Here is a 22,989-nt window from a genome sequence, read left to right on the forward strand (position 1 = left end):
ACACCTGTTGCTTCTGTTCTTGGTACCTCCTGTGTGGCCGGCCCCGTGTAGGCCTGAGGGTTCTCATCTATGAAACAAAGGTACTTGCTTGGGATGATCTTCAGGCATCCCCCTCACCTGCTCCCAGCACCAGCCTGAAGAATCTGTGATTTTCACATTCTATAGTTTCAAGGCTCTTATTTTGTGACCCTGGGCTCAGAGTTTTCCAAGAAGATCCTATGCCAGACTTTTCAGTGGGAGAAAGGAGAATGGCTGGTGGGCTTTTTTTTTTTTTTCGGGGAGGGCCCAGGGTCAGGGTGAGAAATATGGCTCAGGGTGGAGAATGAAGGTCCCTCCAGGACTACAGAAAGACACCCCAGAGGCTTTGCCAGTGAGCAGCCAAAGGAAATGGAAGGGTAGGCCCAGCTGCAGGCTTCTCTGGGCGCTTCACTGCACTTTATTAGTCTGTAACTCTCCTGAAATGGGACTATCTCTTGGAAAATCATTTTAATAACCAAGAGGAAATGGAATTAAGGGTACTGGCTGCCTGCTGGCCGAGGCTGACTGACTCTCATCTAGGTATGGACTTAATTTGGCTCTGCTAATATTGCCTATTGGTTATCTCTGATTAGATTCCCTTTTGTGTGTCATTCCCCAGAGTGTCCCCAAACAAGGAGGCTGTGAAGATGTGGGTTCTGAGGAAGTTGAGGGAAGGGGTAGGAGGAGTAGGACTGTACAGGCATCTAGCATCAGGTAGAGGGGGCTCGGATTGACAAACAGTAGATGGAAGCTGAGGGCAAACAATGTGATCACATTTAAGCACAGTGACTCTGGCCCCAGACTTAAGAGTTTGGGGGCTGAATAAGTCCCAGCTCTGTTGCTGGCCAGCCTTGCTCTAGAGGAGGTCTTCATGTTCATTGAGTGTCTAGTCCCACAGAGGGAAGATGATCCATAGAAGGTGTCATGAAAGAAAGTTATAAACTCTGAAGTGCTCTATACTCGTGGGTATTCTGTTACTCCTGCCCAGCCCACAAACCACATCTAGCTTTCACTATTTATATGCATGGAAATTTGGGTCTGGATAATTCAAAGGTGTAGATGATACAAAAATCTAATTTTATTTGGCTTGAGGTTTGCAGCATATAATCCCCATCTCATTCTGAGAAACCACCTTTCCTAAGGTTCGCTGTATTTATTTAGAAAAAAATCAGTGGTTAAGATTTAATGACTTAAGGTACGGGATTGATGCAGGCTGGCTGGGTCCAAGGACACAGAGGGTAGAGACAAGAGAGGTCCTTGACTACGTGCAGGATAGAAAGCAAATGCCAGCCAGCAGGGAGTGAGAGCAGAGTTTACTGAAGTTATAGAGCAGATACAGACAGCATCTGGGAGACTCGGAAAAGAAAAGGAGCAAAGACTCGTCTTTGCTTGGGGCCTGGAATTTTTATTGAGGATTATGATCTGATGTAAGTATCCTCTAAGGCGTCCAGGAACTGATTAGAACAAGGCTAAGGGTCCAGGTGTCCTCTATAAGTCACTTATTCCTTGGAGTCACGGGATCTTGGTGCCAAGATGTCTAGCACCTGTGTATCATGGCTTCATGGGGTCATTCTCATCCAGTCCTTCCTTAGATGTTATCTGTTATGCTGGATGACTTCTAAAGAAATCATTGACTCCCTGTCCCTTCCAAGGAGGACACACATTATTTGCCCTATGAGGCACGTGTAAAGTGGGGTGCAGGTCCTAGCAAGGATAAAAGCAGGACAAGGAGCAAAAGGCAGATTTTTATGGATTCCTTCAGTTTCCCTATCTGAGAAGGAGGAAGTATTGACCTGCCTGGAAACACCCTGGATTGTGGGAATGCCAAGGTTTAAAATGTGGCCTGGCTCATGAGCAAATAGGGGTCACTTTGGAAGTTGAGGTTGGTTGGTTATGAGGTTCTTTCTCCCTCCTCACCACATCCTGGTCCTCTCACCACAGGTCCCGGGACCAGCACAGAAAAACCTTACTTCTCTTCCCACCCTTAGTCACAGATCTGACCCTGTTACTTCCTCTAAAACCCTCCACTGTGGGTAGCCCGGATGGCTCAATGGTTTAGCGTCGCCTTCAGCCCAGGATGTGATCCTGGAGACCAGGGATGGAGTCCCACATCGGGCTCCCTGCATGGAGCCTGCCTCTCCCTCTGCTTCTGTCTCTGCCTCTATTTCTGTGTCTCTCATGAATCTCTCATGAATAAATAAATGAAATCTTAAAAAAAAAAAAAAACCCTCCACTGGTTCCTTGTCACCCACAAGATGGTGTTTAGGTCCAGGTGGGCTCTCAGGGTTTGGTCTCATCTGCTTACACCCCCAATTCATGCTCCATCCCTGACCCTAGAATCCTCACCCTGCACCTGCCCACAAGCCTGGCAGCCAGCACTGCTGGATCCCCAGACCATCTTCCCTCTTCCCCTTCTCTTCTCACCATTGCTATTCCCCACCACTTGGACTGCTCCCCTTCCGTCTTTGCTGGAGGGCGCCACTTTACCTTCCTGCTCTCAGGCCACCATTCAATCCTTTGATAAAAGGTAGCTCCCCCAACTCCAAACCCAGAGACAACTTAGTCTCACTAACTTCCTACGTCCCAGAGCACCCTGCACTGTCCCTCTCATTTCCCATCGCTGCTGTAAAGTTCCACTGACTTTGAGCACCCTGATTTTTTTTCTCCCTTTTTATGGTCCAAGGGCATAGTGTATTGCTTGGCACAATAGCACATATTCAAACTTTCATGGAAAGCATTTCAAGCCATCAGTTGTGGGACTACTGAGGAGGGGTCAGGGATGAAATTGGAATGGGTAGAGTGTGCAGTTTCATCACAGAGTGTGGTGTGTTTGTGTGTGATACAAGCATGAGTGTGTGGTGTCTGCATGGTGTGTGTGGTATGTTCTTGGTGAATGTGTGTATGTGAGTCTGAGAGTGTGTGTTGTGTGTCTGAATGTGTGTGGGTGTGTAGAGTGTGTGGTACATGTGTGAGTGTGTGGTATCTGAGTATGTGATGTGATGGTGTATGTGGTGTGTCCAAGTTTTTGGTATGTTTGCATGTACATGTGTGTGGTGTTTGTGTCACACATGTGTGAATGTGTGGTGTCTGAGTATATGGTGTGTGGTATGTGAGTGTGTGTGGTGATTGTGTGTGGTATGTATGTGGTATGTGTGTGATGTGTCTGAGTCTGTGGTGTGTGTATGGTGTGTAAGTATTTGGTGTGTGTATGAGGTCTGAGTGTATAGTATGTTTGCATGTACATGTGTGTGAGGTGTATGGTACAGGTGTGAGTATGTAGTATGTGTGGTGTGTGCTATATGAGTGCATTTGGTGAGTGTGTTTGGTGAGTATGTGATGTGTCTGAGTGTCTATGTATGGTGTGTAAGTATTTGGGGGGTGTGTGTGGTACCTGCATGAGTGTGTGTGTATGAGTACCTGAGTGTGTGGTATGTGGTATAGTTCCATGTATGAGTATGCGTGAGCATGCGGGGTGTACGTGTGTGAGTACGCTATATCCACAGACATACAGTGAATTCGGTGTAGCAGCTGAGCCCCGACTGTCCCTTGTGAGTGTGGAACATCAGCATGTGGCTGCTCTTTGAGGCCTGGTAATGAGAGGGTGTGTAATACTATGGAGGCCTCAGAGCCCCAGTAGGCCATCTGCTTCGCTGATGGCCTGCTGCATGGCTGTAAGCAAGTCCTTGACATTCTCTTAAAGAATCCAGCCAGAGGGAACAGCATAGGCAAAGACACAGAGGCACACAAAAGCAGATCCAAGGGCAAGAAAAGGTTCACACAACAAGCAGATTTTTCACATTATTCCATTCCATTATTTTTATTGCTAATAATACTAATATTAAGCAAAAGGTTTAAAGCTCTTTTAACTTCTACTTACATCAGAAATTCTGGTGTGTGTGTGGGGTGAATATTGGCATTATTTTTAACAATAAGACAGTAGAAGTAGAATAAATAAAAATAAATAAACTAGTAAGGAAAAACTGCCCAGATGATTCCAGTAGACATCCAAGGTTGAGGACCACCAGGTGGAACTACCACCTCACCCGAGCCACGGACAGAGCAGTAGAGCCACTTCCAGGTGAGGCAGCCTCTCCTAGTCTCCTCACTGCAACTCTGGAGCTGACCAGCGGCCCATGGGCTGAGGACCTGCTGCGGGGACCACTAATCAAGTCTCAAAGAGATGATAGAGCTTAGGAAGAATGACTTAAATTGTAGCTGGAGAAAATTGGGCTGGGTCAACCAAAGTGTGCCATGGCCCCAGGTCATCCCCACTCAGTATCCGGGGACAGACAGGTACCCTTGCTGTGACTGGAGCCTGAGAAACTCTCACAGGTGGATTACTGGGAGCTGTGGGGCTCTGGGCTAACAAATGGCCTTCCTGAAAAACTGAACACACACGCTTGGGAAGGTGGGCTGTGCCCTGCCAGGGCAGTGGGCCAGGAGCCAGCATCACAGCAAGTCATCCCTCCTGCCTGGGCTACAGCCTCCCCATCTGTGACAGGAGGCAGGTTGGTGAGCCTGCCCAGGGTTCAGTCTGGGGCTACCTTTGCACACGACAGTCAGTGCAGAAGACAACCCTGTCACCGCCACCACACCATGTGGGGAGTGAGGGTGCCAGCATTCATGCTGGGGGGCCTTGTTCGTGTCCCACAGAGTTGAAGAGGGAACCTAGACTCTGGGGTTCCCAGCCACTGCTCAGGCTGAAGACTGCTGTGCCAGCTAGAGACACAGAAGGATGAGGAGAGGGGGAGATGGGCCTCGTGAATGAAAACTGCCTTGGGAGGGGGCAGGAGAGAGTGGGAGGAAGGGAAGAGGGTGGGATGGGCACAGAGGGAGGAAAACGCAGCCTCATCTGCTTGTTTGTGTTTCTTGTATTTAAGATGCTGACTTTTAGCATATTTTTAAATCCATCAGACATGAAAGGCTGATTTAAATAGATCCGCAGTGTGAAGCTGGTAATTTCACTTGCCACAATAGAGGAGCTGGCAGGACGCTGGCAAAGATGCAGCACCTCTCCCCATGCCAGGCAAGCTGTGGAAGAATGGGGAGACTTTTAGGCCAGGTGCTTTCTACTCCTGGGCAGTGGGAGCACGGGGAGTGGATGGTGGAAAGAGACAGAGATGAAGAAAACTGGAAAGGGAGGGAAACGTGGGGCAGGGGAGAACATAGAGAAGGGTGAGTGGCAAAACTAACTGGAGAAATGGACCGGCTCAACATTCTCCTGGTCCAGGGATGCTTCTTGGTCAACTCATCCAGACTCCCTGGCATGTCTTATACTAGTATACTTTTACTTCAGTCTCACTTCAAAACAATCCCAGACTCTCAGGGTTGGTGGGGTAGAAGTAGAGGGAATCCTAAGAGCAGAGTGTTCAACACCTGCTTGAATACCTCCAGTGTCAGGGGCTCGCTATCTGGTGAGGCAGCCTATTCCATTGCTGGGCAGTGCTCACTGGAACACACTTCCTTAGGATGGATCATAATCCCCATGCTCTGTGCTGGGTGGTCCTAATCTGGCCCTGTTGAGTCATTCAGAGTGAGTGTAATGCCCAAGTCGGCCCTTCATCATGGAACACAGTATTTGGGTCCTCTCCTACTCCAGCCCTCCTATGCTTGTCCCTAGTCTCCTTACCATAAGTGATTATAGCATAAATCTTTCTAAACCAAAGTATTTCTGGATGCTAATGAGTGTATTTCCTGCTGTAGTCAATGCAACAAAATTTCAGGAGTTACAAAAGACTTGTCATTCTTTTTTTTTTTTTTTCATCTCATTCAGCACACTGTTATTCAGCCCACATTCTGAGACCAGGTTAGCCCCTCCTGTTGGCACATAGGATATGAAGGTCCTGTCCCCAGGAGCTTCTCTACAAGGAATGGAGCCAAACCCATAAAGAGAAGTGTAGGGGTAGAAGTGCCAGGAGCCCTGAGAGTCCTTCCCCAGTCGAATCCAAGGTTGAGTGGGGCTAGTTGAGGCCCTTAAAGGAAGGGAGTCTTAGGGTGATGGCATTTTTATGGAATGCTGGTGTATACTTGTGGGTTTCCAGGTGTTTCCTCCCCCTTGAGTACACTAATGCATCAAGGGCATTAAGTAAGCTTGTCTTCCTTTCTTGCTCCCTTAACTCTGATACAGCCTGAGACAAATACCTTAGATCCTCAGTTGCTGGACATTGAAGAGAGCCAACCTTATATTCATTCATGGAATAAAAATATTTATGAAAGTGTTTTCTGAAAAAACTATAGTATGGTAAAATACACAAAATGTAAAATTTGCAGTTTTAACCATTTACAAATGCACAATTCAGTGACATTGTGTGCAATCACAATATTCTGTGCAACCATCACTCTCCTCCAACTCCAGAGCTTTTCACCATCCCAAAGTGAAAGAGTCTATAAACCATGTGTGTAAAGGTAGTTCAATTAGGAGTGAACTGTTGAAGTCTTGACTGGACAACAACACATCTATTACGTAAATAGAAAAATGAGTAAGACAAGAACTCTGCCAGTGAGAACCTCGTAGTCTGCGATGGTGGGACCCTGCCCTATTTCAAGGCAGAGTGGAAACATGACAAAGCATTCTTTGACAGGAATCTGTAGCTTGAAGGAATGCAAATTTTCCTTATTCTACTAGCCCAGGGAAATGGGAGATGCTTTCACCTAGGGCCCCAGATTCTGGTTACCAAGAAGTGTGGGACTTTGTTTCTTATTTTGTTTGGTCTTTTGCACAGGGAGATAGATGATGATGTAACAACTAACATTTGTCTAGAGGCTTTCAGTTGACTAAACCCTTTCCCTAGAGTTCTTGTTTGACCTTCACACTAGCAGACAGTAGGACAGGGAATTCTATTTTAACAGATTTGGAAGCTAGGGTTCAGAACACCCAAGCAGTTCCAAATTTTGCCTAAGGCCACACAACTTGTGTGCAGGTTCGTATTCTGAGCTGACCTTTAGAGGTTACAGAAAACATCTGTGAGAGGCACAGCCTGGTAAAAATGGTCGGTTCTATATTTGGAAGGAAGAGAACCAAGCAGGGAGGCATCTTTATACACAAAGGCATGGAGCCCAAGTCAAATTGAGTTGTTGAGCTGCCTGAGGGTAATGGATTGCTACTAGCAACAGCTGGGGAGGCTGCAGGGTGATGAGATGGAATGCTTTGATGGGCATCACACTGTCTGAAATGCAATTGAATCACAGCAGCTGGAATGCTTCTCAGCACTCTGTTTTAAGAGCCAGAAGCAGCAAATCATTTGAAGCAGTGAGGGAACCCCATGGGTCCACCAGACTACAGAGATCCAGTCATCCAGCCTCTGGGAACTGAGGCTCCATTGGAGTGGCTCACCAAGTGGTGGGCCTTGTTCTTGAGAAATGATGCTCTATTCTCAACTGTTCCTATAAGGCAAACATTGTTTGCCAGACACTATGCCAAACATGAGGCAGAGATGAATGCTCCTGCCCTCGGGAGTTCAGTCCAGTGCATTTCACTCATTACAAGCCCTGTGGGCAGTGTGTATAAATAAGTACAATACAATATCATTACAGAATGGCCTTGGGGAGCCTATGGACTGGATGTTAAATCATACCCTGACACTCTGTCCTTGACCTGGTGCTACACACGCTCAGTGAATTCTAGCTACATAGTTATCTTACTTAAATTCATTATGAGGCTCCTTGAGCTCTACATGTTTCAATTCCAAGTTAAAAAAAAAAAAAAGCCCATTCCCTCTGTCCATGTTTTTGGGCATTTTTGCTTAGTAGTGCAATGTTTTCATGGGTAGCATTTACTTTTATAGGTCAGATGGATCCAGTCATAATTCATTATGATGACATATGCCTCACTGGCCCTAGGAGTCCTCATCTGCTGGGAGGGGAGTCTCCTGGTGCATGTCAAGAGCCTGCAAGTACCACTTCTGAATCAGAGCCAAAGAGCTGATGAAGTTCCAGCTCTGAGAAAGGGGCTCATTCTTGGATTTGACTCAGTCCTTCCCTTGGATGATAAACGATACAACCTCACCAAATCCATCTCAGTTTCTATTGGTTTCAGGTCCTCAGCCAAGCACCATATGGTTTCCCAACCCCCATCATTTCCAGCAAGGTTCTTCCTAAGTAGGGCACTTCGCTGTAACTGGTTCCACTGAACTGTATGAAAGTTGGAGTTATGATGTTCTTTGTTACTGCTACTGCTGATAATTAGCATATTTATTATTAGGAATATTAATAGAGTTAGGAAGTGGGAGAGGTTTAGAAAGATCCTACATCATGTCAACCATCATCATCCCTACCCCTCACCCTGACACACACACACCCAGATAAGAAGGGAAGAAATAACTAATAAAGTAAAATCTTAAAGATTTTGACTGAACTTGGAATTTGTGTAGCCAATTTCTTTTCCCCAAATAATGGGAGGAGAGGTGACAGTGCTCCTAAGCCCAGTCAGCAAGAAATTACTTAAATATTTGTTTCTGTATGTTTGTGTACTGTGATTTCATTATTTTGAAGTAATTAAACACTTCTGATCTGTAGTATTCCTCCATCTATCCCTTTGGAGTGAAACTGTGGAATGTCTGGCGTCCTGGCAGAAAAGCGAACGCTGCCTGAGGATGTCTGGCCTTCTTTCACTTTCTCAAGGAGGTGGACATTACCTTGGGCAGCTCATCTCCAGCAGGATATCCAGAAGCTCAAGGGGGTAGGGATGTTTCTCAGATCTGAAGGATTTCTGAGTTTCACGTCAGTCATCCAACACAGAAGACAGGAAAGGCTTTAGGGAGGAAGTTAGAAGTGGGGCTAAAGCATGAGACAAGTCCTGGCTATGTTGTGTGAAGTGTGAGGAAGGAAGAAAGGACTAGTAAGTAGAACTTGATTTGCGCACAGTACAGATAGCTAGCAATCCGAGGTCTTTGAAATTTTAAACCAGCTATTTTAAGTTTGTTCAAAGATCTAAAGGAAACCATTTCTAATGAACCAAAGGAAAGTCTGAGAACAATGCCCCACCAAATAGAATCAACAAAGATATAAAAATTATGAAAGAGACCAAATAGAAATTCTGGAGTTGAAAAGTGCAATAATGGAAATGAAAAGTTCCCAATAGCATATTTAAGCAGGCAGAAGAAAGAATCAGTGAACTTGAAGATAGGGCTATAGACTATCCAGTGTAGGGAACACAAAACGTAATGAAGAAAAAATGAACAAAACCTCAGAAACCTGAGGGGCACCATCAGGCATGCCAACGTATGCATCACAGGAATTCTAGAAGGAAAGGAGATGGAAAAAAGGTGTCAAGAATATTTAAGGAAATAATGACCAAAAAGATCCCAAATTCGATGAAGCCTATCAATCTACATATCCAAGAAGCTCAAGAAACTCCAAGTAGGATGAACTTAAAGAGACCCATAGCGAGACACATCAAAATCAAACTGTTGAAAGTCAAAGACTTTCAAAGAACTTTGAAAGCAGCAATAGAGAAGCAACTCATCATATAAAAAAGAGCCTCAATAAGATTAACAGCTAACTTCTCATCAGAAACCATGGGGCCAGACACAGTGGATGGTATATTCAAAGTACCAAGTGGAAAAAAATCCCCTGACAACCAAAAGTTCAATATCTCACAAAACTATCCATCAAAACTGAAGGATAAATCAAGACATTTTCACATAAACAAAACTGAGAGTGTTGGTCTTTCGCAGATCTTCCCTACAAGAAATACTAGTGAAGTGAAAGACACTAGATAGTAACTTGAATCAACAAATTAAGAGGACTTGTAAAGGTAAATAATTAAATATAGAAAATGCTATGAATGTATTTTTCATTGATAGCTTGTTTTAAAATCTGATTTAAAAGAAAACTGCATAGGGGTACCTGGGTGGCTCAGTCAGTTAAGCATCTGCCTTCAGCTCAGGTCATGATCCCAGGGTCTTGGGATCGAGCCCCACATGGGGAATCCTTGCTTAGCAGGGAGCCTACTTCTCCCTCTTCCTCTGCCACTCCCCCTGCTTGTATTCTCTCTCTCAAATAAATAAAATATTTTTTTAAGAAAAAGAGAACTGCATAAAGCAATAACAATACATCTATGTTGGTGGAAATAAAATGTATAAAGATGTAATTTGTGATAATAACAACATATGGAATGGGGAATGGAACTATGCAGAAGCAAAATTTTGTGTCATATTGAAATTAAGTTGGTATTAATCCAAACTAGATTATTATAAACTGAGATATTAATGGTTACTTTCAGGGTACCAACCAAGAAAATAAGTAAAAAATATATATATAGTAAATGAAATGATAAGATAATTAAAATAGTATGTTAGAAAATAACTAACACAAAAGAAGACAGTAATGGAGAAATAGAAGAACAAAAAGACATATGAAATAAAGAAAAGAAATTGCAAAATGGCAGACATAAATCTTACTTTACCCAATATATTAAATGTAAACAGTAAACTTTCCAATTAAAAGGCAGATATTGGAAGAATATATTAAAAAAAAACAAAACATGATCTTACTGCATGTTGTCTACAAGAGACTCAGTTTACATTTAAAAGCATAAATAGGGAGAAAGTACAAGAATCAAAAAGGTTATAGCAATAGCAACCAAAAGACAGCTGGAATGCCTCTACTAATATCAGACAAAATAGACTTTAAAATAAAAATTGTTACTAAAGGCAAGAAGGACACCTTATAATGATAAAGGATCAATTCATTAAGAAGACATAACAAATATGAACATATATGAACCTAGAAATAGAGCCCCAAAATATTTGAAGCAAAAAACTTTAGGAGAAGGCAGCTCTGTCCTAAATACTTGACCCCCATGACCACTAGGGATTTATTCCCTTGAGCTAGGGTTTTGTGCCCTTTAAAGTTCTTCATTAACACACACACACACACACACACACACACACACACACACACACACATATGAGCGCCCACACATGTATATACATATAGCCCTTAACCCACCATTTGCATTAATACCTTAGCTGAAATTGGTTTAAGATCCTTCAGAGCACTGACTGCTAGTGACAGAAACAAAGGGTTGAGCTATTTTTGATAAAACATAAAGGTGTGACCTGGAATGAGCCCTCAGGAGAGTAGGGAAGAAGGATGGAAGTGTTAACAGATAAAGAGTACAGGATGGGGAGTGGTGGAAGAAAGCTAGTGTATCACAGAGGAACAGAAAAGACCTCAAAGAGACTGCCAAGAAAGATAAATGCCAGACAAATAGCAAACAACTGCGGCAGACTGCCTGGGTGGCTCAGTTGGTTAAAGCATCTGACTCTTGGTTTCTGCTCAGGTCATGATCTTCAGGGTTGTGAGATCAAGCTCCATGTCAAGCTCCATGCTCAGTGTGGAGTCAGCTTGAGATTCTCTTCTTCTCTACCTGCCCCTCCCCCTGTACATGCTCTCTTGCTCTCATGCTCAAATAAATAAATCTTAAAAACAAACAGACAAACAAATGAACAACTGGGGCTTTGGTTTGGTGCTGAAGCCCCTGGTTTGGCAACTCAGGACTGAGGGCAGCAGCAGATGCCAGAAGCAGCACAAGGAGTCAGAACAGCAGAGAAAATGTGGGACCAAGGATGGTGATGGGCACAGGTCATTCTTAGGTAAACGTCCTGGCACCTGGTCTGAGCTTCTGTCTGAATTCTGGAGAAGCATGGCCGGGAAAGCAGAGTGGTTTGTGGGCTGAAAGATATAGGTACTGATTGGAAAACCATTGGAACAAAGGAGAATAGGGCCAAGAGGCAATGCTGAAAACAAGCTCATAAGCCAGGCAGATGGGCCAAGCAACTGGGTACTCAAACTAGGTAGTGTTTGTGAGAGCACCCACTTCGGAGAGATGCTTAGTAAGTGTTACCTGGTTCTCAATCCAAGATTAGGGCAAGGCTAGTGGTAGGGGCAGTGACTCGAGGTTGACAACAATGGTAGCTCCTACCTGTTAGCACCTGTGTGTGCTGGGCACTGTGCTAAGTATTTCACATTCATTGCCTCACTTAATGCTTAAAACGTCCATGTGAGGTAGACATTGAAACCTCTGATCTACAGATGAACAGGAAACCTGGTCAAGTGACTTGCTCAAGATCATTGCAACAGTATAAATGGTTTGGAGCCAGAGGCTTCTCTGACAGCACTCTGCCAGGCCCTGGGACAGACTCACAGTCACTGGGGTGGCTTTGATCACCTTGATGGCTTACAAGGAATGGGGATAGAAGAGGAAGCTCTGATGTAGGGACTCAGAACTTCTCAGAGTCCCTCTGAAGTCCCATTATCCATACTTGTTTGAAGTGGGGTTAGAGAAAGAAGCAGTAGTGGCCTAAAGACCCTTCCTGCTCTCTTTTCTCTGCCTGGACCTTTGAGGGTTGGTGGGGATTTACCCCATATGCTATAGGGTCAGGCGCTATCTCACTCTATCCTGCTGTAAACCCTGAAGGCACTTTTCCTAAATGGAAAAATGCACCCCCAAGCCAGGACTAGGCCTAGAGGATAAAGGCATCTGTGGGCTTGGGAAACTCCAGGTATAGCCTGCTTGCCCCATAAATTCCAACTACCATCTCTGCTTTTCTGCTTTCAGAAGCAGGAGATCTGGTTTCCTTTCTTTATGATGATCCTTACCCTCTATCTGCCCCCCTTCTTGGAACAACACATGTTCGCACAGCAACACACACCCACACAGATACTGGAGGGCCACTTCTGGGTGACCCATTATCCCCTGCATCCCATGAATGAGACCATTGCTAGTGCCCTTTCTTTGAAAGAGTTTTTTCTGTGAGTTCCCTTCAAATTTAGACTGAGGGCCAGGGCCAGACTAAGTTGGAAAATGAAGGTATCATCATAAACATTCTGAGCAAGAAGAGCCAGAAGCATCAAAGAGCCCATCCTTCATATTACTGATGAGATGGTAGCCCAGGCAGGGAGCTGGCTGGCCCAAGATCTTGGGGCACACCCTGGTGTTCAGTGCTGGGTTTAGTTCCATGGGCTCCCTGGTGCCTCCAAGCACTAAATGAAGGAGAGAAAAGCCTGTAAAAAGGGGGAAGACACTTATGTGATGATCCATGGGGCCCTGACCCTTTTAGGAATCTGGGGAGGAGGCTTTAGGGAATAGCCTTAAAACTCTGACCAGTGGATTCTCTCCTGCCTGGCTGGCTGTGTACAGTTGTCTTGAGCCCTCTTGGAGGCCTGTGGACACTTTCTTCTCCTCTCCCTTCCTGGGTCTCGCTTGGGTATGGATACCATTCACTTTCCTGTGGGGCTGGGCCTGCAGCCCTAGGGTGGTAATGTTCAGTGATCTTCATACCTTTTCATCCAAGCTCCCACTCAGGGTGAGAGCACCCTTCCCTTGCCAGCCCCCCCGACAGCCAGCCAGTAATGCTGGAGCCCTGCTAGGGCTAGGAATTTACTATCACCCAGATGGAAGGAAGCACCCATGGGCCCAGATCATTCCTGCAAGCACCCTCTGCTGGTGAAGTCCCAGGGGCACTGAAGCCTATAGCTACACTCTGCTCACTTTTCAAACACCAGCTATATGTCAACAACACAGCCACACTTTCTTTTTTTAAATACAGTCTTCTAAAAAAAAAAAAAAAAAAAAAAGAAAAGAAAAGAACATGAAGTCTCTAACTATGGACCTGGTGCTGGGCCTCACTGCCTGCATGTCAATCTAACTTGTTAATCATCATGTACAATTTTTCGAAGAGCTATTTTGAGAAACATTGGAAAATGGCTTTTACAAAGCTATATATACCTTATTTATATTCCAGAAATGGTCGCTCTGTTTAGCAGCAGATGGGCTTTTCCCTTCGTTTTCTTTTCGTCTCTCAATCAAAGTTAAGCAGGAAGTAAGCCCACTCCCTAACCCCAGGCACACATTTATCACCCACAGTCCACCCTGGAGTCAGGGTCATGGTTGGGTGGTTCAGAGGAAAGGGTGTGGATTTCTTGTAAGGCACATTTCAGAGACCATGAAGGAACAAATACAGGAGGCATGGTGGCTGCTGAGAGCCTGGGTTCTGCAGCCTGGAAAGGTGGGATGTGCTGGGGGTGGGATGTGCAATAGAATATGGATGCCCTGGCTTACTTTTCTCAACACCATGTGGGCATCTCAAGGTCCATGAAGCATATACCAAGAGCATCCCATTGATATCCAGAGAACAGGAGCCAAAGGAAGCCCAACCACCCTGGCTCTGCCAGAGTGCTATATCTTTGGCCTACAAGAAGCAGCAAGTCTGCCCTGTGCAGTTACCGCAGCAACCACAGTGCTGCAGCTCCTAAGGGCAAGGGGAGCAGAAGGGAGGTGGAGAAGGCATGTGGTGATTTTTCTGGAAAAGCCCATCTGTTTCTTTTCTCCACAAAACCAAGCTGGGGGTGTGTGTGGCAGGAGGTGGTGGTGGGATGGGTGCCTGGGTCTAGAGAGAGATCTGGGTCTAGAGAGAGATCTGGGTCTAGAGATAGAAGACTCCAGAATGCTGCAAGAGCAGCTTTCCTGCCTGGATGTTCTCCTCTTCCTGGCAGTAGAGGCAAGTCACTGACAAAGACAAAGGCTTAAGCAGTCTGTGGTGGAAACATTCAAGCAGGAGCCTATGTGCAGGATTCAGGCTAAAAGTCTATGACCTCAGACCTGCATGGAGCAGTCCTAGGAGGACTCTCATCAGCCACAGCAAGACTTCTTTTTGGCAGGGCGGTCAGCCTGTATTGTGTCCTCCCTTGCTGTATCTTCCTGTTTCTTGAGGATCCTGGAAGAGGGGAAGGTACAGTGTCAGTAGTGGAGAGCTGCTAGATCCTTGGGTTACAAGCCATCTGCATGATAAGGAGGGAACTCAGTCTCACTAGGGCATCAGAGTATTTAAAGTCTCCCCCTCGGAAGTATAGGTACATAACCATAATTTGTAAAGACAAAGTTTAGTCAATATGGATCCTTCATGAAGGATCTTCTTTCAAGAAGCCTCCCCTGATTCTCCAGGTGGTGTAAGTACCCCTGCCAGCATTCTGACCATTCCCCTGTTATAATGCCATCATCCCATGTCAGAATGTACTGCTTCCCTGGTTGGCTCCCTCAGGCAAGAAAGTTGCTTGAAGACAGAGACTGTATATTTTGTCTCTGTGTCTCTGTAGCCTATCATAGTACCTGGCACACAGTAGGGACTCAGAAAATATACTTTTTGGTTACATACTCTATAGAAGGTCTACAAGTTGCCAAAGTTCATGATTAGATGTAGGAGGTAAAGGATTAAAAATAGTGGTATCTTATCCCTGCTTTATACTCTCAACGTGCTTTCACCTTAACCATCTCTTTTGATATTTATAAGAGCCTGAGTCCACAGGGATGATATGATTGATGTTCTTTGTTAGGGGCAAAGCTTAGAGAGATAGAGTGACTTGCCCCAGGGAATTAGTGGTGGAGAAAAGCCTACAGCTTTCCCCATGGTCTTCCATAAGTTCACAACCTCTCCAAAGTATAGAAAAAGTTGTTTTGGATAGATGGATAGTTGAGTTGATGGATACATGTATGAATAGATAAATGGGTGGGTGAGCGGATGGATGGGTGGAGAGATTGGAGGAATAGGTCAATGGTTGGATGGATATATGGATGGATGGATGGATGGATGATAGGTGAGTGGATGGCTGGATGGGTGGGTGGATAGACAGAATGAAATGAATGCTTATAAATAAATGAATAAATGAGTGATTGTCCAAGTATTGAAAATAGGACCCTGTATGGTTTTGTTTTTATCTTTTAAATTTTGGTATAGGTTGGAGACTTATGAAAATAGTCTTTTGGCAGAACTAACCCTTTGAGCATTGTCACCTTGGGTGCCTCTAGTCCTCCCGAAGAGCCCCTCCTCTCCTTGGCTTCTCCACCCCCTCCCCTGAAGCCCATATTATAACTGTTGTTTCTAGCTGGCTGCCAACTAATTCCTGCTAAAATATTAGCCACTGTTCAGGGACCTATGATATGACCTTTCCCAGAGCATTTGCATTTAAAAAGAAGATCCCTGGGAAAAAGGCAGCTTTTCAGACTCAGAAGAAGAAGACTGCAGTGGGGGTGAGAGGTAGGGAGGCTTTCTTTTTTGTCCTTATTGTATTGCAGAAGGCTTGTCCCTGAATCCCACACAAAGGCTTCAGCCTCCAGCCCCTTTACCCAGAAGGTTCAGACAGAGGGAGTATCATCCACATAGAAGTGAATGCCATGCTTCCCCCCAGACCTTGATTGTCGGGATGTGCCTCTTTACCTGGCTAGATGGAGCAGAGACTCTTTGGTGTTGTGACCGGAATAGGCACTGCATTCATAGAAGATCAGATTGTTCTCCTGGAATTATAAGACAGAGGAGAGAGAAAGAGAGTCCTGGGGGTACTGATCAGAAGCATGGGAGATGGGAGGAGAACACCTCGTGGGCATCAACCCACATCCCTCACTTCCTCTTGGAGACCCCTTTCATTCCTCTCCCCTTCCTGGTCCTACCAGAGAAGGTTGATTTCCCTCTCCTCAGGCTCCCTGTCTAATATACGTTCTGTGATTACAGAACTCTCCCAGATGAGTTTTAACAATTGTAAAACCCCAAACTGTATGCTGCCTTAGTGCTTTATGCTTTCCCAGATTGCTCTCAGGTATGTATATGTTCATTTCCTTTTCACAGCAGCCTGTGATGCTGGCAGATACAAAGGCTGGGATGGGCCACATTCTTCCCACTGCACAAGCAGGGAAACAAAGTGCATGGTATAAATGGTGGCAGTTCTGTTCATTCAATGACTTAGTTAATGGCAGGACTCCCAGCAACATGCTCTTCCCAGGACACTGGCATTCTATGACCCTGGGGCAGATGTCACTAAGGCACTCCAGTAGAAATTCTCCTTCACACCAGTTAATTAATATTCCTGCTGCCGAGGCCAGGGTTGGTGCCAAAGGACAATTGGCCAACACTTCAGTAGGCATCGTAGGGGCTCTTGGCCAAGGGTCATCATTATATCCATTTATAGCTCCTGTCAATAGAGAAGCAGGAGCTCCCTTAGGACAGTGCTAACACATGGAGCATGGAGCCCTGGGGGCTGATGCCCTGAGGGGATGCAGGCAGCTGAATGCGGACACTTCCTCTGAGGTCTGCATATCTGGAGACTCTACAAACACTGGCTCACAGTTCTGCTTTCCTGATTCATACCCCAGGGGCCCACTCTATCCTCTGGTCCTCTTCACCCAGCCCCTGTCCACACTTCTGTGGGAGCCTGACTCTGGGCCAGTCTATGGAAGAATAAAGGCTCCATGGTAGGGGGGTAGGGGTGGAGAGCACACAGGATCTAGAATTAGAAGACAGAATTTGTCTTCCGGCTTTCCTTCCTGATCCCATCACTGAGGACCTATGTGATAAACTGAATCAATCAAAACTTCTCTGAGCCTTGTTTTTGTTTGTTTGCTTGCTTGCTTTTAACTGACCAAGAAAAGACAAAAGGAAAAAAATGGGATGATAAAAATACAGGTCTGCAGTTCATGAATCAAAATCCTTGGATCCAGAGACTGAGTCTCAGAGAAATAACAGATGCATATACCATATATTATATTACCCTCAGAGGGTCCAGGATAGCACCCTATAATCAAACATAGTAATATTTCTTCAGTGAAACATTTGAAAATTCACTCAAACAGGGTAAACAAAGACCATAAATGCTTCACGTCAGTTATGGTCAGATTTTTCTGCCAGATGAAACATGAGAAACCTTTCTGTTGGCAGAGTCCTTCCAAATGTCAGTATTGTGGCTAAGGGACTGCGACAGGCAGTTACCTCATCACTCTGCATGGGAACATCTGCAAGACCCTTCTTCCTCCTTTTTTCCTTGACCTTTACCATCTGTGCCGGTCTTCCCAGCCTCAGGGGCCGTGAGTCCCTGAGTTTAGAGTGAGCACACTAAGAAATATGGAATCCTGGGGCTGGAAAGCACCCCCATCTTTCCAGACATACAGTTTCCTGAAAACCACTTGGAGGCAGTAGAAAGAGCCCAGAAGCCAGCACAATCTTGCTGCCTGATTTCCGTCAGGCCGTACTGTTCCCCAGTTTGGGCCAGAGGGCTAACGCTTCTTTTAACAGTAAGTTTTTGAGTGCATGCTTTGAGTTTAAATTTATCTCAAGTTCACAGGCTCATTGAGCCTGCAGGCTCAATCTTGATAGAATGGATAAATTCTTGACAGAGCTATTCAAAGAAGAATCAGCTGCCCTCAGATAGTGAGTATTTCATCCCTGGAGGTGATCAAGTGGAAACACAGATGAAGGGATCCAAGTATCTGATAGGGGATTTAAATAAGTAACCTCTTACTACCTAAGAATTTATCATTCTGAATTCCAAGGAAAAGAGTTTCCCTATATCTTCATCATCCCCTGCCACCTCTGTCTCGCGATGTGGGACTTTCTACAAAAAGTTCCACCTACACAGGAGTTGGGCCATTCCTATGATGCCAGGATACCCGTCTTGCCCACTTGCTTCCTTCTCCAGGGGGCTTCCAGAGAAGGCTCCCACCAAGGCTCCTGAGCACAGGCCTCATGGCCCTTGGGGTCCCACCCCAACCAGAGAGATGGAAACGTTTGTTCTTTACCTTGGAAAGTTGTTCTCCGAGGCCTCGGGGAACTTCCCGCTCTTTCTCATTGTCAACTTTATTGCCCAGCAGAAGAACAGGAATGTAGTCTCCCACAGCTTCCTGCAGAACAGATAATACCCCAACTGAGAGAAGCATCCATAAAGAAACCCCAGAAGGGCAGGCTTAAAATCCTGGCAGGAAAGATGCAATCTGGCTTGCAACACCCCTGCTGCCACAAGCAGGCCAGGCGATAATCCAGTCATCACAAAAGCTAAGAGGGAGAGTCATGTTCTCTGAGGGTCTCAGTTTATGAGGCTTCTGCAGGGTGCCTCAGATCTGCCTCTGGGTACCTCCCAGATTCGGCTTGCAGTGACTTCTCCCTCCTTCATCACTCATCCTTGCTGGATGGGACATGCAGGCCCCCTCAGGTGTGCTGAGGGTAACGGGATGAGGGGACAGTAGAGCCTGATAAACTAGGTGTCCTTTAACAATGCTTATTAGCATCTCTGAAAGCATTCCTAAGTGACCGGACTTAGTCTAAACGAACCAGAATGAACCAAAGGAATTCATGTAATGTGGTTTGGAGCAGGTCTAAGGGCCACTTTGATTAGACGTAGCATCTCCAGAGGCCTCATATTGAGCACAGAAGCTCCCAGATGGTTGGGTCCAAGTCTCATACCTGGTATTGGGTCCCTAGTGCCCAGTATACAACTGTTGTGTGCGTAATTGGAGGTCACCCCGTGGGGTGCGCAGCACCCTGTCTCTGCTTGCTCTGGCTCTGACTAAAGCCCCACAGGGGAAAGAGCTCTGTGACCACAAGTAACAGGTATTCAAGGGGTCAGCTTTCTTCACTCCTCTGATGACTGTGGCATATCAGCCACCAGCCCACACCCCAGTCTCGGCATCCCGGGGTGTCCTCCCTTGTGTAATGTGTGTACTTTCTGTGCCTCTTGGGATGGCAAACAAAGGGCCCACAGCACGCAGCTATTAAGTGAGTATATATGGTAATATTCACATTCGAGCAGTTTGTTATTTTTACTTAGTGAGATATTTAATTGGGTCTTTTAATAATAATTTGGTAAACAATAATTATTCATTTTAGCTAAAATGTTTTACTAACGAGAGAGGGTTGGGGGATGATAGAAGCTAACAAGCCCTTCCAGTTTTTCTAAGAGTTCAGCCACTTTATCTAACCACTTCATATCAATATCCCAAGTCCATCCAATAGATGCACATATTTTAAGTTTGAGTGCAATTATCTTTGAAATCAAGCCTCCATGGCTCCTTAATCTATACGTTCACTTTATTGCAGTTTGGTAGTGAAAAAAATTCTCATTTACTCAACGAGAACATTAAGCCTCAGAGAATCCGAAAGAATATTTGATAACAAAGTCGCTGCGTTATGAGGAGCCTTTAGTCTACAGTCCATGATTCTCCAATGTTTTTCTCTACATTCTGGTTTCCAGTGAATTCTCTGCTACTTAGTATCTTATTAACTAGAATTCTCTCAAAGTGGTATTTCCATCTATTCATGGTCAGATGGTAATTCATGTTGGTAATGCATCTTCTGATCCATCACAAATAGATCAAATTATGTGCACTGTAGTTGATGTGCTAAGTTGATTGCACCCTTTCCAATTATTTGCAAATGAGAAACTACTTATGGCATAGAGACCATGCTGTGGCTCCCTATTACCAGAGCATTGAGTAATAGGAATACCCCCATTTTCTGACTGTGTTGTGCCACAGAAACTTGTGTGAAGACTTTTTCACAGAAAAGGAAAAAAAGAGGAGAAAGCAAGGAAATGGGCCAGAAGGCTTGCTGTGTGGAGCACATGAGAGATATTTGTAGATTTATGTGTGAGGGATGACTAAGCCTTGTGGGATTTCTTGACATGGAAACTCTGAAAATATGAGCATCAGACTTGAAATCCGAAGGCAGAATTCGAACCTGGATTCAGGTAGGTTGGAATGGGTGATGGCTTCAGCCTCCTCACTTACAAAGGGGATGGTGGGTACTGAATGACCGAATAGGATCAGGTAAGGAAGAGTCACATGCCCAGCATCTGAGCCCAGTACACCACAGACAGCAATGCTGCCTCTGAGGGAAAGGCGGTTGGGGTGTGGGGTTGTGGCAGGGTTGGGGGGGCAGCTTCTTTTTTTAAAGAAATTCCTGGATATAAAAATAAAACATCTTAGAAGGAGCAGAAAAAAGCCAAGGCCTCCCCCTACCCTGCCACCCCCCAGCTGTGGCTTCTGTCCTTTGCATTGTTCCTCTCTTATGCAAATACTCGGGACAGCTGGCTTCCCTTCTGTGGGCCTTGGATTGCTGCTGATAAAGAATTCGGTCTATCCCCAAAGATGTGGCAAAAATAAGTGAGCACCAGCATAAGGCCAGAAGAGTATGCTGGCCATCATAGGCAGTCAGTCATCAACACCCTGGCCCAACACTGGGCTCTGACACAGGGCCACAGGGAGGGTTGGGGCCAGGGTAGGTGTCTCGTGGTCCTCTCTGACCTGAACCTCAAATCTTCGGCTATCTGCCCAAACCTTACATTCTTCACGTACCCCGCCTAGTTGTTCAGCCTGTATACAGCTTGGCACAAAGAGGTTCATCAGTACCCACTGACTGACACAACACTCCCTTTTGAAAGTCTAAAGTGCATCTCTTTTGGGAAACGAGTCTAAAGTCTACCCCACCTCTGCTGACATTTCTATAGATGCCAGGAGAACTCTGTAGGCATGACAGGTCAGAGAGAAGGAAGCAGAGCTCTTTGGAAGGGCACACAACCCAACCTGACTGTGTGGGACCTGTCCAAATCATTCCTCTTCACAGACTCTCTTCTGTGAGCTGTGAGATGGACCTATACAGCTGCTTCCTATCCTCTGATACTCTGACATAGAAGTCTCTCCATTCCTCCAACCATTTCAGTTGCCTTTCTTTGAACTCGTGCTTGTTGGAAGACAGACGTGTTGAAATTCAAAAGATTACCCACCTCTGACTTTAAATAACACGAGCTGTCAACCTGGAGCAGAGGACTGACATTCAGCTCAGAACGTGCAGCTGTTGGGTTTGGTTGGCTGTAGTATGTGTGAGTGTGACTGTGTGTGTGTGTGTGTGTGTGTGTGTGTGTGTGTTAATATGCATTTGCTGGGAGGCAAGAAAAAGCACTTAGCCAGGATAGTGCTGCTATTTCTCTGGAGCCAGAACAAAAAAATTTCTCAGCACATTAAAGCATGTAGTTATGCTAAGAAAAAAATGACTGCAAAATTATATCTTGGGGGTTTCCATATTTATCCACCCCCTGGACTATGAGTCAAAACAAGATTTATTTGTGTAGTTCGTTTTAAACTGCCAGCACTTCAAGCTCAACTTGGAACATGGGGGAAAAAAATCAAACTGCTATTTTTTGCTCTGTGCTGTGCAAAGATCACAGAATGAGAATTAGCTAGTGGTCCACGAAAGGAGAGGAAAGTGGGCCTGGCCCCTTCGAGCTATAGAATTGTTCTGCTGTGAGGTGGAAGTGGCAAGGACTGAAAAGAAATGAACACCTATTTTTCAGAAGCAGATTTCAACCATGGACCATGTGATGCTCTTGTCACATAATGCATAATGCAGCATAATGCAGTGGCAAAGCCCTAGATTCTAGTTCCGGCTGGGCGTCTGGCAAGCTGTGGGTACTTTTGGACAAGTCACTTCCTCTCTCTGGATCACAGGACTTTTCATCCATAAAACCAGAGACTGCATTAGATTAATCTTCAAGTTCTTTCCCAGCTTGGAGACACTGCTCCTGTTGGCTTAATGACTCCAGTCATTTTCCACCTCCTTGACTTATAGGCCTAACAATACAGGGCTCTCAGAGTGACAAAAGATGGAAACAAGAAGTTCAACATGCCAGGACCACAGACATCAGGGACCAACAAACTGGATTTGAGAAAAATACCAGCCCTTTCAGGTTTGTACCAAATCCTATTTTCCCTAACTGATACAGGCCCCAAAGTCTCCAGGCATCCAATTTGTCCCATGGTCTAAACATGGGACCCTTAGAGCCCAACCAGTTTCTTCTCTGGATTAGATTGGCTAAACCAGTCCTCCCAAGGAGAGATGAGAAGGAGGTGGGGGAGGGTTGGAAATAGTGAGTTCCCAGGAATGGTTACTTGCTTTGATGTGCTATATGGTACATAGGAAATGTAAATGGCAGGAGAATCAGCACAGGATGTGCCTGGGCCTCTTCCGTGGAAGGCCTGTGGGCAAGGTAGAGCTGCCCCGGAGAGGAAAATGTAGGAGGACAGCCATGGGGACCAGGCTCTCCCACCTCATAAAGCAGAGCAAGTGTTAGGTCTCTTGTGCCAAAGGAGCTTGGTTCCGTTGGGGCTGGAAGGATCTATTATGGTCCTCTCATCCGTGCATACTCCAGCTCTAT

At 45.4% G+C, this 22,989-nt stretch overlaps 1 protein-coding gene across 1 annotated transcript in view; it reads right to left on the minus strand.

Annotated features, from left to right (window-relative positions):
- Positions 1–10,469: 10,469 nt before the first annotated feature.
- CRACR2A (calcium release activated channel regulator 2A) overlaps positions 10,470–22,989 on the minus strand; it is a 131,877-nt gene continuing 119,357 nt past the window's right edge. The window contains 3 exon segments of the mRNA XM_055315638.1: positions 10,470–14,738; positions 16,236–16,312; positions 18,584–18,685. Of these exon segments, the coding sequence (XP_055171613.1) occupies positions 14,654–14,738; positions 16,236–16,312; positions 18,584–18,685 (264 nt within the window). The 3' untranslated portion in view covers positions 10,470–14,653.

The sequence above is a fragment of the Nyctereutes procyonoides genome, unplaced genomic scaffold (genome assembly GCF_905146905.1).
Source record: "Nyctereutes procyonoides isolate TBG_1078 unplaced genomic scaffold, NYPRO_anot_genome, whole genome shotgun sequence".
Lineage (NCBI taxonomy): Eukaryota > Metazoa > Chordata > Mammalia > Carnivora > Canidae > Nyctereutes > Nyctereutes procyonoides.